This window comes from Eptatretus burgeri, chromosome 5, assembly GCF_056783735.1.
Source record: "Eptatretus burgeri isolate ZD-2024b chromosome 5, Ebu_testis_v1, whole genome shotgun sequence".
In the NCBI taxonomy this organism is placed as follows: Eukaryota; Metazoa; Chordata; class Myxini; order Myxiniformes; family Myxinidae; genus Eptatretus; species Eptatretus burgeri.
The window spans coordinates 71,574,391-71,587,974 of record NC_140965.1 but is presented as its reverse complement, the minus strand read 5'-3'; the positions used below and the strand labels follow the sequence as shown (position 1 = coordinate 71,587,974).

The window sequence follows — 13,584 nt, the reverse complement described above, 5'->3', positions numbered from 1 at the left end:
CCTTCAGAGTTTAGGCTTTATTCCATTTGATTGGAGCCGCTTCTGTGGGCACACCGGGGAATACAGGTTCAGCTAGGAGTACATAAGCAGCAACGTATACATGTGCGATTAATCATTGCAGACTAAATCCGCGTAAGCACGGAGTTCGATATAATCTCCATTCTCACCAGTCAATGAGCACCTTCAGTTAACGAGCATCAAGTGAACAGCCGATGTAAATGGCAATGCCCCGGGGACAACCACTCGTGCCGCGGAGACCTCCCCTTATACGCGAGACGCACAACATGTGATCCCGCGTCATGTCCCTCAATTCACCTCAATTCACCACAATGATGATCGAGAATACTGATGACTGTACTGATGATGACAGATTGAGATGGCTGACCGAGGAGTGCTGTCCCAGAGAGGAGGTTGTTCAAGTCCCATTAAAAGATGAGATTGAGATCATGACTGAGGAAAGCAGCAGCAAGGGACTGGGAGAAGGTGACCTGGTATTTATAACTGGTTGAGGAGTGGAGGGTGGTGTCATCAGCAAAATAATGGGCAGGGTTGTTGGTAGCTGAGAAGGTAATTGATGAAACTAAGAAAGTGGAAATGCAAGATGACAGAACCTCGAGGGACACCAGAATTTGTGGTGGGGCTCATAAAGGGCCCCTTTAATGCAAGTAGGGAGAGATCACTCAGTAAAGAAGCTTAAAAACCAGGAGATGATTTGAGGGAGGATATTATACTTTTGGAGCTTTGCTCAGATCCCTTTATGCCAGACTCTGTCAAAGGCTTTGCAGTTGTCCAGTGCAACAACCCGACTTTCTCAGTGCTCGAGTGCAACAACCCAACTTTCTCTGTGCGTTAAGACGACTACAATGTACAGTAGGTCAGGAGGTCACCAGTGAACCGAGCTTTGCAGAAATCATTGAGAGAGCAGGATTTGAGGTGGGTTAAAAGTTGTTTATTTATGAGACTCCATCACTGGAAATATTGGAGGTCAAGGAGATTGATTGGATGTTAACTGGAGGAATTGGACGAGTCACTCTTCTTTGAGCATACATTGGCATGCTTCCAGGAGGTTGGGTAAATACCAATGCAGTTGGAGAGGTTAAAAAGCTTGGAGAAAATAGGAGCAGCTTCAGGAGTGCAGCATTGGAGGAGAACAGCAGGAATGTCGTCTGGACCATTGGCTTTGTTGGTAACAAGGGAGAGCAGGGTCTGACAAACCTTGCGAGTGGAAAATTTGATGATAGGCATAAGGCAGTCGGATTTTATGACAGAGAGATGGAGTGTGATTGTGCTATTGTGGTATTATGCTCTTGTATTATTGTTCCTTAGTGGTATTGTTGGATTGTGATATCATACCATTGTGGTATTATTGAATCCAAAACAGGTTTCAACTAGAAGGTACTTGTTAGAGTGCATACCGCTGCCATGAAAAGACTGATCCAGAATAATGTGTCAAGCCCAATAAATTTTTGAAATATCATGCTTTATATTACTGCGAATTCGTGCCCGCCGGCGTGCGATCGGCCGCTCGACTCGAAAGGTGGCCGCCTCGCCCACCGGAACGGACAATTCAGTCGTGACCCTCTCGGAACAACGCCGGGAGCTAGTCACGGGTGGGGGTTTAACCTCACTACAATCGTGCCAATTGCCCATCCGCGCAGGATAGGGTTGCTCGCCAAATTCGATCCACCTAAGTACCTGCGCGAATGGTCGACCGGGCGATCGTACCACGCCACAGGCCGACTCCGGACACGAACCGCTTAAGCGGTCCATTCCGTGCTACAGTGATAACCGAGCGGTGTTATCGTCGGCCTTGACGGTTCCGATTAATTACCGGGATGTTGCACCCACTACGAACCCCTTACGTGATGCAAGATGGAAATTCAAACGAAGGAAAGGACACAGCAAAACGGGGAACAAGTTCACACAAGCACGTTTAATTCACACAGACCAGCACGGAAGGCAGTATTTCCAGTCACAATAATCAAAATGCACATATAAAGCAAAAGAAGAGTTAAAACCGAATACGCGTACACACGGCAACACTTAAAACAATACTACTTTCAGGACAGGCGCCACCCACAGTCATTTACACAAACCCAAAGAAAATAAAGGACTTCCCTTGGTGCGGCCGTCGAGTCCTCCTCCCACGACCTCCACTCCGAGCTCCGTCTCCTTCGCCGTCCTCCACTGCCGACTCGACCAGACTCGACGACGACACAGCTCGACTTCAACGAGCTCCTCGGGCTCCACGAGCTCCACACCGACGCAGGGACAATCGACCACGACGCCACAGCTCGGCGAGGACCCAACAACAACTTCAGACGGAGGCGAGTTCCACGAGTCAGGGAGAGAGCGAGAGGAAGAGGGAGAGAATGCGCCCAGCCCGTGTCCGTCTTTTATAGCGCGGGGCTCCGCCCTTCGCTCCGCCCCGTTTTCGGCTCCACCCTCCTTCGAGAGGGTTCTCGAAAAGGGGCGTTCCCTCACCCCGACCGCCTCACGCTGTTCATCCACCAATCGGTGACGAGCTGCCCCTCCCCCTTCCCTCACACCAAGTGCGGGGAAGAATGGCGGGAAAAGCCCACCAGCATCGTTGGCGGTTTTTGTTTGTTTGAAATAAAAGATAGAGAAAGAAAAACGACTAACTGGAGGATCGCAGCCCGAATGGATCACATAAATTCCCTCTATACAACGGGTTTGGGCGAACTTCACATGTACCTATCGAGATATCTCACCTGAGGGCCCTTTATGGTGTAATGCGAATTTCTACAGCCATAACAATATCATTGGCCGCATATCTCAATGATGAAGAATCACTTTAAAATGAATAAAAATATCATATGTGGATCCAGATAACAATAATCCAGATAACAAATCGTGCTCTATATCATTTTTGAACCTGTCTTTCAATCGTGAAGAATCACTTTTATAATTCTACGATCTCGATCCAGATACGGATCTTCACCAAAATCTAATCAACTTGTCCACACACCCGACCTGACCACTAAATTTCATCCAAATCTGTCCAACTTTTTGAGATATCCTGCACACAAACCAACAAACAAACAAATCAAAAATAATTCATAGAGCGACACTTAGCAAAACAGAAGAAAGTAGAACAGCACTCGGTAAAGTGCATACCTCTGCCAGGCTGAACACTTTACGTTTTGTATCCCACTTATGGACTGGATGTGAACCGAAATCTCATCTGCTTGTTCTTGTCGCCTAACCAATTTATCCACCTAGTTTTGTCATAACTCGTCCACAAGTTTTTGAGATATCATGACATATATATACATATATATATATATATATATATATATATATATATATATATATATATATATATATATATATATATATATATATATATATATATATATATATATTTCTTCTTCTTCTTCTTATTCTTCTTCTTCTTTCGGCTGCTCCCGTTAGGGGTCGCCCCAGCGGATCATCCGTATGATCCGAATAGTGATTTGGCACAGGTTTTACGCCGGATACCCTTCCTGACGCAACCCTGGTCACCTCTTACGACACAGGGATATGGTACACCGGGCCCAGTACACTGGTACTCACTTCGCCGACCTCGGAAGGATGACAGGCTGAGTCAACCTCCTGGTGTGTATTAATTGAACGGGTCTTGAACTCAGGACCTTTTGGATCCCAAGCCGCTACCCTAACCACTACGCCAACACCAGGCTATGTATATATGTATGTATATATATGTATATATATGTATATATATATATATATATATATGTATGTATATATATGTATATATATGTATATATATATATATATATTGTTTTTGGGCCTATCTCTCAATTTTTGAAATTAGGCCTCTGTTGACCTTTTGACCTTAAAAATAATTTATGGTTTAATTCATTGACCTGATATGCAAATCTTGTTCAAATTTCAAGTCAACCGGATGAAAATTGAGGATTTTCGAAAGTGCACGTAAGTTGTTGACCTTTTCGCATGTGCTGACTTCGAAAATAATTGGTGGTATTCAGTGAGCTGATATGAAAATTCTGTTCAAATATCAAGTCAACTGGATGAAAGTTGCCAATTTTTGAAAGTTCAGCCCATGTTGATTTCAAAAATAATAGGTGGTTGAATTCAGTGACCTGTTATGCAAATGTTCTTCAAATTTCAAGTCAATTGGATTAAAATTGCGGATTTTTGAAATTTGTCTGTTTACCTTTCGGCCGAAGTTCACCTTTTGGCCTATGTTGACCTTTTGTCCAATGTTGACCTCAAAAATAATAGGTGGTTGAATTCAGTGAGCTGATGTTTATATGCTCTTCAAATTTCAAGTCAATGGAAAGAAAATTGACAATTTTAGAAATTTGGCCGATGTTGATCTTTTAGCCGAAGTCGATCTCAAAAATAATAGTTGGTTGAATTCAGTAACCTGATCTGCAAATGCTCTTTAAACTTTTCAAGTCAATCAGATGAAAATTGAGGATTTGATAAAAGTTGTTGACATTTGGTCTATTATGACCTTTTGACCTCAAAAATAAATAGGAATCTGTCGGACCACCAACAATACCGTTTGGTGAAGTTTTGTGAAGATCGGTTTAAAATTGTGACCTGTAGGCGATTATAGTTGAGCAGACAGACAAACAAAAGGAAGCGATCAACATCCATCCATCCATCCATTCATTCATCTATTTAGACCATACTCTGTCCAGAGTGTCGGTGCTGCCAAAGCAGTCTTCTGGACTATTGGACACAATCTTTGATGGGTCGCCATCTGACACAGGATACTTGAATGGCTCAATCATCCCAGCAAGCTGGTACTCATTTTGCCGACTTCGGAAGGATGACAGGCTGAGTCAACCCCGCCTGGTATTTCAACAGCTGAGTGGGATTTGTACTCAGGACCTCAGGATCCCAAGCCTGCCACCCTAACCATTAAGCCAACACCAGGTATAAGTGATCAACCTACTTGTGAAAAAAATAATGCCAAGTATCAAACGGAACAGACAGACAGACAGATAGGGTTGAAAACATAACCACCTTCCACCTTCGGTGGTGGAGATAATAAATCATGCTTTGCAGACCATACACGAACCTTCTGGAACTATACCCCATATCTTAGTATTTATCCATATTCAGATCGGATCAGACTACTCAGACCTACCATGGAAACATTGCCATATTGCAAAAGTTTATAATTGAAAAAAAGCTGGACTTACTAGTCTGGAGAGCCAACATTTACCAACTAGTAAATCCAGCTTTTTTCACTTTTAAACTTTTACTGTTTTAATTCGACTGGATGAATAATAACAACCTGCATCAATTTATTGCCCAGATTGTTACCTCACCTCCAATAGGAAAAGTCCATCACTGCATGTGGAATTTTTGGCAAGCCTTCACATTTGTATGTGGACAAAGCAATCCGATAATGATTTCCCTTTGCATGACATTTCCATAAGTTCACATTTCATGACTCCCAAGAGCCCTTTACACCAATGAGCATTCTCTTTTTGTGGTACAATGAGTTTTGGTACAGACGTTGGGACACAATAAAGCCACATTTCACACCTTACAGTTTAGTTTTTTTTCCCCACAGTTATCTGTCTATATATTACTAAAACTCAGTTATCAACACATATATAGTTATCGACACATATTTATATATATATATATATATATATACATATATATATATATATATATATATATATATATATATTCCCTAAATATAGCCAAAACGGTACACGATGGCACAAAAACTTTCGGCCCATCTTACTCACCATTCTCCTGCAGTGTGTAGTATCATATTTCGTTCAAATCGGGCAACGAAAAAATGATTAAAAAATCAATTCCTGATTCAGTCAAGTACTCTTTGGGAGAATTTGATCGATTCAAACAACCTCAGCGGTATAGTTTGCTATCGCTATAAATGTTTGCGCTATCGTGTACCGTTTTGGTTGTATTTTGGGAACACACATACATACATACATACATACATACATACATACATACATACATACATACATACATACAAGATGAGAGTTTTAGTAATATAATATAATATAGATGTGTAAATGCCTGGTGTTGGCTTAATGGTTAAGGTAGTGGGCTTGGGATCCTTGGGTCCTGAGTTCAAATCCCGCTCAGCTGTTGAATTAACACCAGGTGGGGTTGACTCTGCCTGTCATCCTTCCGAGGTCGGCAAAATGAGTGCCAGCATGCTGGTATACTGTGTCGGAGTGGCGACCCGTCCAGGATTGTTCCCAATAGCCAAGGAGACTGCTTCGGCGGCACCAACGCTCTGCACAGAGTATGGTCCTAATGGATGGGGATGGATGGATGTGTATCATGTAGCGCCGCCTTCAGGTGGGGGAGGGTAGTACAAGTTCCACCCTTTACAATATTCCTGTCCCCAAGTTTTCCAGTGCAGTGAGGTGTTTTGAATTATGCAGCGAGAGGTATTTTGAATTACATGTTTGAATAAGGATAATTACACAACCTTCTCGGAACGGGTGCTTCTCGTGATGTAAATGGATGTTTCTGCTGCAATATCTCTAACTTTCAGCATCCTTTGACATCCATTTTTGTCCACCGTCTTTGCTACAAGCTGCATATCACTGACTGTCCTGTCATTCTCTCGCTCACTGAAACTTCCCCTACTTCGTTGGTTTTTTCTTTACTATGATGTCCACCATTCCTTGTAAATTCCAAACATTCGAACCAAAAACATTCCTTCTCACGTCTTCCTCTTTGCTATTGGATCTGGGTATACTTTGACCCCTTATACCATTAATGTGACGTGAGCCTCAACTTTGTACTTGTATCAGGGGACAATGCCAGTAACTCCCTGCACGTGGCACACAAACCAACAATAGCAGTTTGGATTCACTTAAAAATGCCACACACAATTACTGTCCTGACATTTCTGGAATGTTGTCATGTTAAGAGTAATTGTAGAGGAGAATGGGGAAAGCAGTGGTGCTAAGGGAATGAAGGTATAACATTTCTCTGTTGTTGTTCTGCAACCTCTGAGATGAGAGCATTTTGTTGTTAAAATGACATCATATCGAATCGAATGTAGTGCGTCATAAATTCTCAATACTACTACTACTACTACTACGATTATTACTGCTACTCCACATGCCCAGCTAAGGGTAGCAGCGACCACCTTGGAGGTGGACTCTTTTGCACTTCGTTCTCTTCAGGCGGGGGTGGGGGGGGGGGGTTGGGACATGAGGTTTAGGTTAGGAATTTTGGAATTTTTTTTGGCCAGGTGCTGGCGATAGCTTGCCTACTCTTTGCAAAAGACATCATGCAAGAGTTAACGTCCACCAACTAATGCCTGCAGATGTCCATGAACTTGCCAGTTTAACGTCCATCTGAGCTTGGACTGCACAAACATTGATGAACCTGTGAAACACCAGGATGACAATTTATAGCAGGGTCAGGATTCGAACCCAGGCTCGAGAGCTTAGAGGCAAGTGTGCGTACCACTAGGCCATCAATCGTTATTTTAGCCTTCCCCTTCAGGATCGGGGGAGGCTTATACCTGTTGTCGGGTTTTTTTTCGACAATTAGTGCCTCCAATTTTGAATGGTACCACAAAGTTTCTTAAACCCCTAGGAGTACTAAACTACCATTTGGGATTTTTGTTTGTTTGGTTTTCTTGTCCCTTTTGTTTTCTGATAATGTCCAAGCTGTATCTCGGAGCCGGCTGGGATTTTCGGAATTAAATTTTGCATCAACAATGGGGATAAAAAGTAGGCGGGGTTGACATAACCTTTTTTGACCTTGAGATAATTTTCAGGTCATGACCTAATTATAGACATTTTAACATTTTCACCATAACTTGACTAAAGTTTGTCCAATCAGAATGAGATTGCACTCGCTAGATAACTTAGAGTAAGGCAAATTTATGCTAAATTTACATCGTACCCCTCCAAGTTAAAGGTCAAGGTCAAATGGCGGTCTGAAAATTTTTGTTTGATTTTTGTCACTCAATTTTGCCAATGTATCTCAAAGCCCATTTGGCCTTCCAATATGTCCTTTCATCATAATAGTGTACCTGCACTGAAGTTGTGCATCTGATGTTTGATTTTTGTCCTTGACCTATATTTTTTCGGATTGTGACCTAATTAACTGAAAACACCTTTTTGATCATAACTTGAATTATCTTCTTCTACTTTTCATGTTGCAGAGTTTTATGGATAGATTGTAGATGGGGATGCATTTTCTTCATTTATACTCTACCCCTAATTGTTGAAGAGCAAGGTCATATGGTGGTCTGAAAAAAAATAGCCATCATTGGATCGCAGGCTTACCTCTGGTGATCGCTTTGTGATTGCAGATATCAAGTTCAAATATGATGTTATTAAGTTAATGAGACAACACACATGTGATAGATCACGCTTGATGTGAATGAGGGTTTCTTGTTTCAGACACATCATCCTGGCTTCGGGTACCATGATGATACAGAACACCAGAGTGGAGGATGCTGGCTTGTACCTTTGTGTTGCAGCAAACATAGCAGGAAACTTCAGTCAAGTATTCCATCTCTCTGTCCATGGTACATCCATCCATCACATGTATCATCTTTCAGACAAACTGAAAAAAACATGCTTGTAGGTAAACTTCCAAACCTCCATAAAACCCAATGGGAAGATATGTTGCTGAGGACTTACATTAACTACATATATATATATATATATATATATATATATATATATATATATATATATATATATATATATATATATATATATATATATATATATATATATATATCCTTCAAGGATAATAATAGGAAACATTGAAACATATTATACAGTCATTCTTTGGATAATCTATTTTTTGTCCCCATCTGAGTACTTCCCTCTTAAACATTTCATTCCTACCTTTAAATCCAATAAACTATGCTGACTAGTCATTATCTACTTATGTCTTTGGAATTCACTTGCAATTAAACTATTGTCCTTGTCCTGTAAATATAAAACTAATACTGTATATTGTAATTGACAATATGTACAAGCTCCTCAGTACTGTGCTGAGCAAGACGGGAAAGGGGGTGACCTAGAGAAGGGTTTGGGGGGGGGGGTGGTCTTTAATACAAACTCAGACTAACGAAACAGATATTAAATGTCAATTCATACTTACTTCATTGCTGGTCCAATTGGCATCAAGCATGTCATGGAATTGGTAGGTGAGAAAAAAAATTTGAACAAAGGAGATGGGGATAATGTGATTTCAAGTGATAAGGAAAACATATCTTCCAGTTCACCTAGTCTGTCTACTGGTCTATTCGTATTTGAAAACATTCTCAAGTTAAACCTATGTAAACAAATATATAAACTATGACTCTACATATAGTACATACATTCCACCAACACCACCACCACCACCACCACCACCACCACTACCACCATGTTTTGCTGCCATTTCTGGCCATGCAACCCCTGAGATGGAAATCAGGGAAAATCAGATAAACAATGAAAAGACATGGATAGAGGTATCATGGGTTCTTGATATATTCATATTTGTGGACAGATAGACCTCCTTTTCTGAAGACACATTTCTCACACATCCTACACTCGACACATCCACTCTGTTCTTGTATTGGTCATCCTCTTTCAACAGTGCAATTGTGTCTGGTTCTGTCGCTTGCTCTCCTGAACAAGTGTCGACACTCTTGACATTGAACTTGATGTTGGAGTAAGTTCTGGCTTGCTTTTTGTGTTCCATGGTTACCTCCCCCACCGAAGGTGGACAGAGGTGATGTTTTCACTCCTGTCTGTTTGTTGGATTCGCTCTATATGCTAGATATCCCTTATTGTCGGGTTTTCCGTCTGTGTGTGTGTGTGTGTGTGTGTGTGTGTGTGTCTGCAACACGAGGCTCCACAGCACGAACCAGCGAACCGATTTTGATGAAACTTTGCCAACATGTGCAGTATTTGTTGGGAATGTGCGCGTTTGAATTTCGTTGCCGAGCAACCACCCATTGCTGTGCAGCGGCCGAAAAACCGCGCACAGTATTTTCAATACTTGTCCTTCAGTTTTGAATGTAGAGAAACGAGACTTCGGAATTAAACACTTTGAGATATTTAGAAAATTTTACTTGAGCCGATTTTTGATTGAGGTTTTATTTTTCAAATGCTAGTCCTTCAAAAATCGGGTGTCTATTCACCGTCATTTTTTATGAGGGGCTTATGAAAGTGGGTGGAGCTTAGGGAAAGTGGACGAAGTTGATGAAAAGTGGGAGTGGCTTATGAAAAATATTGTGTGGCTCAGGAGGTGTGGTCAAACAAGGGCATTGAGAGAAGTTTATCGGGTTTTCCGTCTGTGTGTGTCTGTGTCTGTCTGTGTGTGTGTCTGCAACGCGAGGCTCCACAGCACAAACCAGCAAACCAATTATTTTTCAAATGGTAGTCCTTCAAAAATAGGGTGTCTTTTTACCGTCATTTTTTATGAGGAGTGCCAGTTGGCAAAATACGCAGTAGGAAAAATCTTGCCAGGCAGAAGAACAATTGTATGTGAACCAATATGTCTTGGCAATGAATCTTCGTCGGTGGATCAGTCAGAATGAAAAGCATCGTATCCAGCGCTTCGATCCTAGCGAATCCCTCGTCGCCTACCGGCTTGTTTGTTTGTTTGTTTTTCAAGGCTTGTCTTGCCTACCGACAAGAACAAGCCGATTCGATTTTGCTTCAGGTCCGGATCCTGATCTGGCCCATCAGTGGGATACAAAACGTAAAATGTTCAGCCTGGCTGAGGTATGTGCTCTACCGAGTGCCATTGTCGTGACCCTCGCCAAAGGAAAGGGTATTGCATTTTGGTCCGTTTGTCTGTTTGTTTGTTTGTCTGCACAAAAGTTTCATGTTTTTCTCTGCAACTGCTTGTCAGATTGAGACGAAATTTTCAACATTCGTGTGAAGACTCATGTGGAATGCTTTTATGATAATTATGACATGATATGTCATGTGGTGTAGCAGCCATATTGGAAAACGGAAAAAACTTTGGACCTCTGTATCTCTGAAACCCCACCAAGGAAAAAAAAATTAAACTTGGCACATAGCAAGTACTCCTCAAGTGGAATAAGTGTGATTTTTTTTTAATGACATCATTTTTTTAATGATTTTTTAAGCCTTAGTAATGATGTCATAATTGCATATGTAGAATGCTACATCCGATCAGGATGAAAATTTTTGAGGATCCTCTAGAGATAAAATGGTACACACAAAAAAATTTGATGACATCATCGGTCACGTGATTGTGCAGCCATATTGTTTTCATAAAAATAAACCTTCAAAAATCTTCTTCTCTGAAGTGGCTGAACAGATCAAGGTGAAACTTTACATGTATGACCGCCTGTCCATGAGGAACAAAATCTTCACACATATGATGCCAGAGGTCACATGGTTTGGCAGCCATTTTGGATTTACCCAAAAACCTATAAAATTACACCACTCAAAAGAAGTCCTGGCGAGGGTCTGCAGTCTTTGATTGCTTGTTTTTCTTGTTCACTCGAGTTGAATCTGCTGGTGTTAGGAGCATCAGTAGTACATCACGGATGCACTGTCAGTCCTCCCTCACTGCAAAACCAGCAGCTGCAGGTGGGGCATTGCACAGCTCCACGAAGTTGAAAAGCTGGTTTCTGACATTCAGCAATGAATTTGTGCCTCGCCCTCACTCGCCGGAATCTTCTCCCACACTCCTGACAATGCACAATTGCACATGGTTCTCTGACTGAGCATGCTCCATTTGCGGTTGGTCATCCAGGACTTTAAGATCCCTGCAGTATTATCACGCCAACTCATCTTGTGAGAGGACGTCTCCATACCACTCTCTCTCCATCTGTCCACCTCAGCATCTATCTTGCTGTTGGAGGTGATGAGGGAGTGAATCCCTCGACATACTTGATCACACCATTTCCCACTTGTATTTGAGTCTTTTCCTCATCCTGAACTGCATATCACATCACAATTAGCTTGGTTTTGCTTCAGCTAACTTGGAGGCGGAAGGCTCTGGCTGCATCAATGTACACCAGCATAGCCTGCTCTGCTCCAACTGTTAACGTTGGTTACACTACTGCATCATCTGCAAACTTCAAATAGGTCAATCGTATTTCCTCTTCATTCTTAGTTGACCTCCTGAACAACTTCTGATCAAATATGAAATGCAGGGAAGTTCCAGCTCCATCTTAGACTGCCAACTGTGATGTCCATAGCTTTACTACAAGTCAGGTTGAACAGCACTGGTGCTGAGGTGTACCTCTACCTCAGGCCGTTGTCCACTTCAGTCTCTCCCAGCAGCTCTCTAATGAACCACACATATGCCTTCATGCCCTCATGGAATGAATGCATGATGTCAACTAGAATGGCACTCAGTAGAGTGCATGCCTCCACCAGGCTGAACAGTTTAAGTTTTGTAACCCACTGATAGGCTGGACCTGGATCTGGGTCTTCACAAAAGTCTAATTAATTTGTGCTTACACACCCAATCTTTCCACAATATTTCTTCCGAATACATCCCTAACTTTTTGAGATATCTTGCTCACAGACAGAGAAACAAACAGACAGACAAACAGGGGTGAAAACATAACCTCCATCCACCTTTGGTGGCAGAGGTGATAATCACATCTGGTACCCCCAAGCTTCCTTAAGGAACACAGGAGAGTTGAGTGGGGTATAGAGTCGTATGTCTTCTTCAGGTCCACAAAGAAGAGAAACTGCTGAGAATAATAGACGGCCAGCCAAGATACTAAAATATACTTTTGTCAGCATTTTTAGCAGCGTCTCGCGCAGCGTCTCGCGCAGCGTCTCGCGCAGCGAACGCTGCTCATAGAGAGCTCAGCGTTGTTGTTCTTCTTCTTCTTCTTCTTCTTGTTCTTCTTCTTGTGAAGACAAAAACTTAACCTCTAGGACTCGGCTCTTGTATATATAAGATCCGGATCTCCTCAAATACTAAACACATGTACACATCCTCGCATTGACGGTGCCTTTTGAGAGCGTCTATCATGAACTTTTAAATATATTCGGACATTTGCTTTAAAGTTTCGAAAAGTTCACGTTACTATTTAAATATTATTCCATTTATCGTATTGTAATTTCGTAAATACACTATTTATTTCGTAAATACACTCTTTATCGTAAATACGTAAATACATTATGACGGGTCTCGCTATTGCCTTAATCAAGGCACGTGATGAAATATCGGAAGTTGTTGTTGTTGTCGTTGTTTTTGTTTTTGTTTGTGTTTTTTTTTTTAGCCGACAAAATGTTTAGGACGTTGCTCTTGGACACATTTGGCCTTGTTTGTTACACGCAAACTACCATGCAGTATTAATTCTACATGGGACTAGCTTTAAGGCCTGGGGGATTGGCCTTTGAAATTTTGGCAATTTAGGCCCATTTTTGGCCTAAATTTTTTCTCTCATTAATTGATTTACAGCACTAAAGTATTCAAGAAAAACAATATCCACATATATCTAACTAATAAATGATACTAATAAATGTCAGTGTGTGTGTGTGTGTGTGTGTGTGTGTGTGTGTGTGTGTGTGTGTGTGTGTGTGTGTGTGTGTGTGTGTGTGTGTGTGTGTGTGTGTGTGT

At 41.7% G+C, this 13,584-nt stretch overlaps 1 protein-coding gene across 7 annotated transcripts in view; it reads left to right on the top strand.

Moving 5' to 3' along the window:
• Window positions 1-13,584, top strand: part of HMCN1 (hemicentin 1) — a 531,017-nt gene that overhangs the window by 214,169 nt on the left and 303,264 nt on the right. For all 7 annotated transcript variants that reach the window (XR_015058458.1, XM_085882362.1, XM_085882361.1 and 4 more), the window contains exon 23: window positions 8,421-8,548. Coding sequence is in view for 6 of the 7 variants with exons in the window: in XM_085882362.1 (XP_085738488.1) it covers window positions 8,421-8,548 (128 nt within the window). In the remaining variant the exon portion in view is untranslated. The remainder of the gene's footprint in view (window positions 1-8,420; window positions 8,549-13,584) is intronic.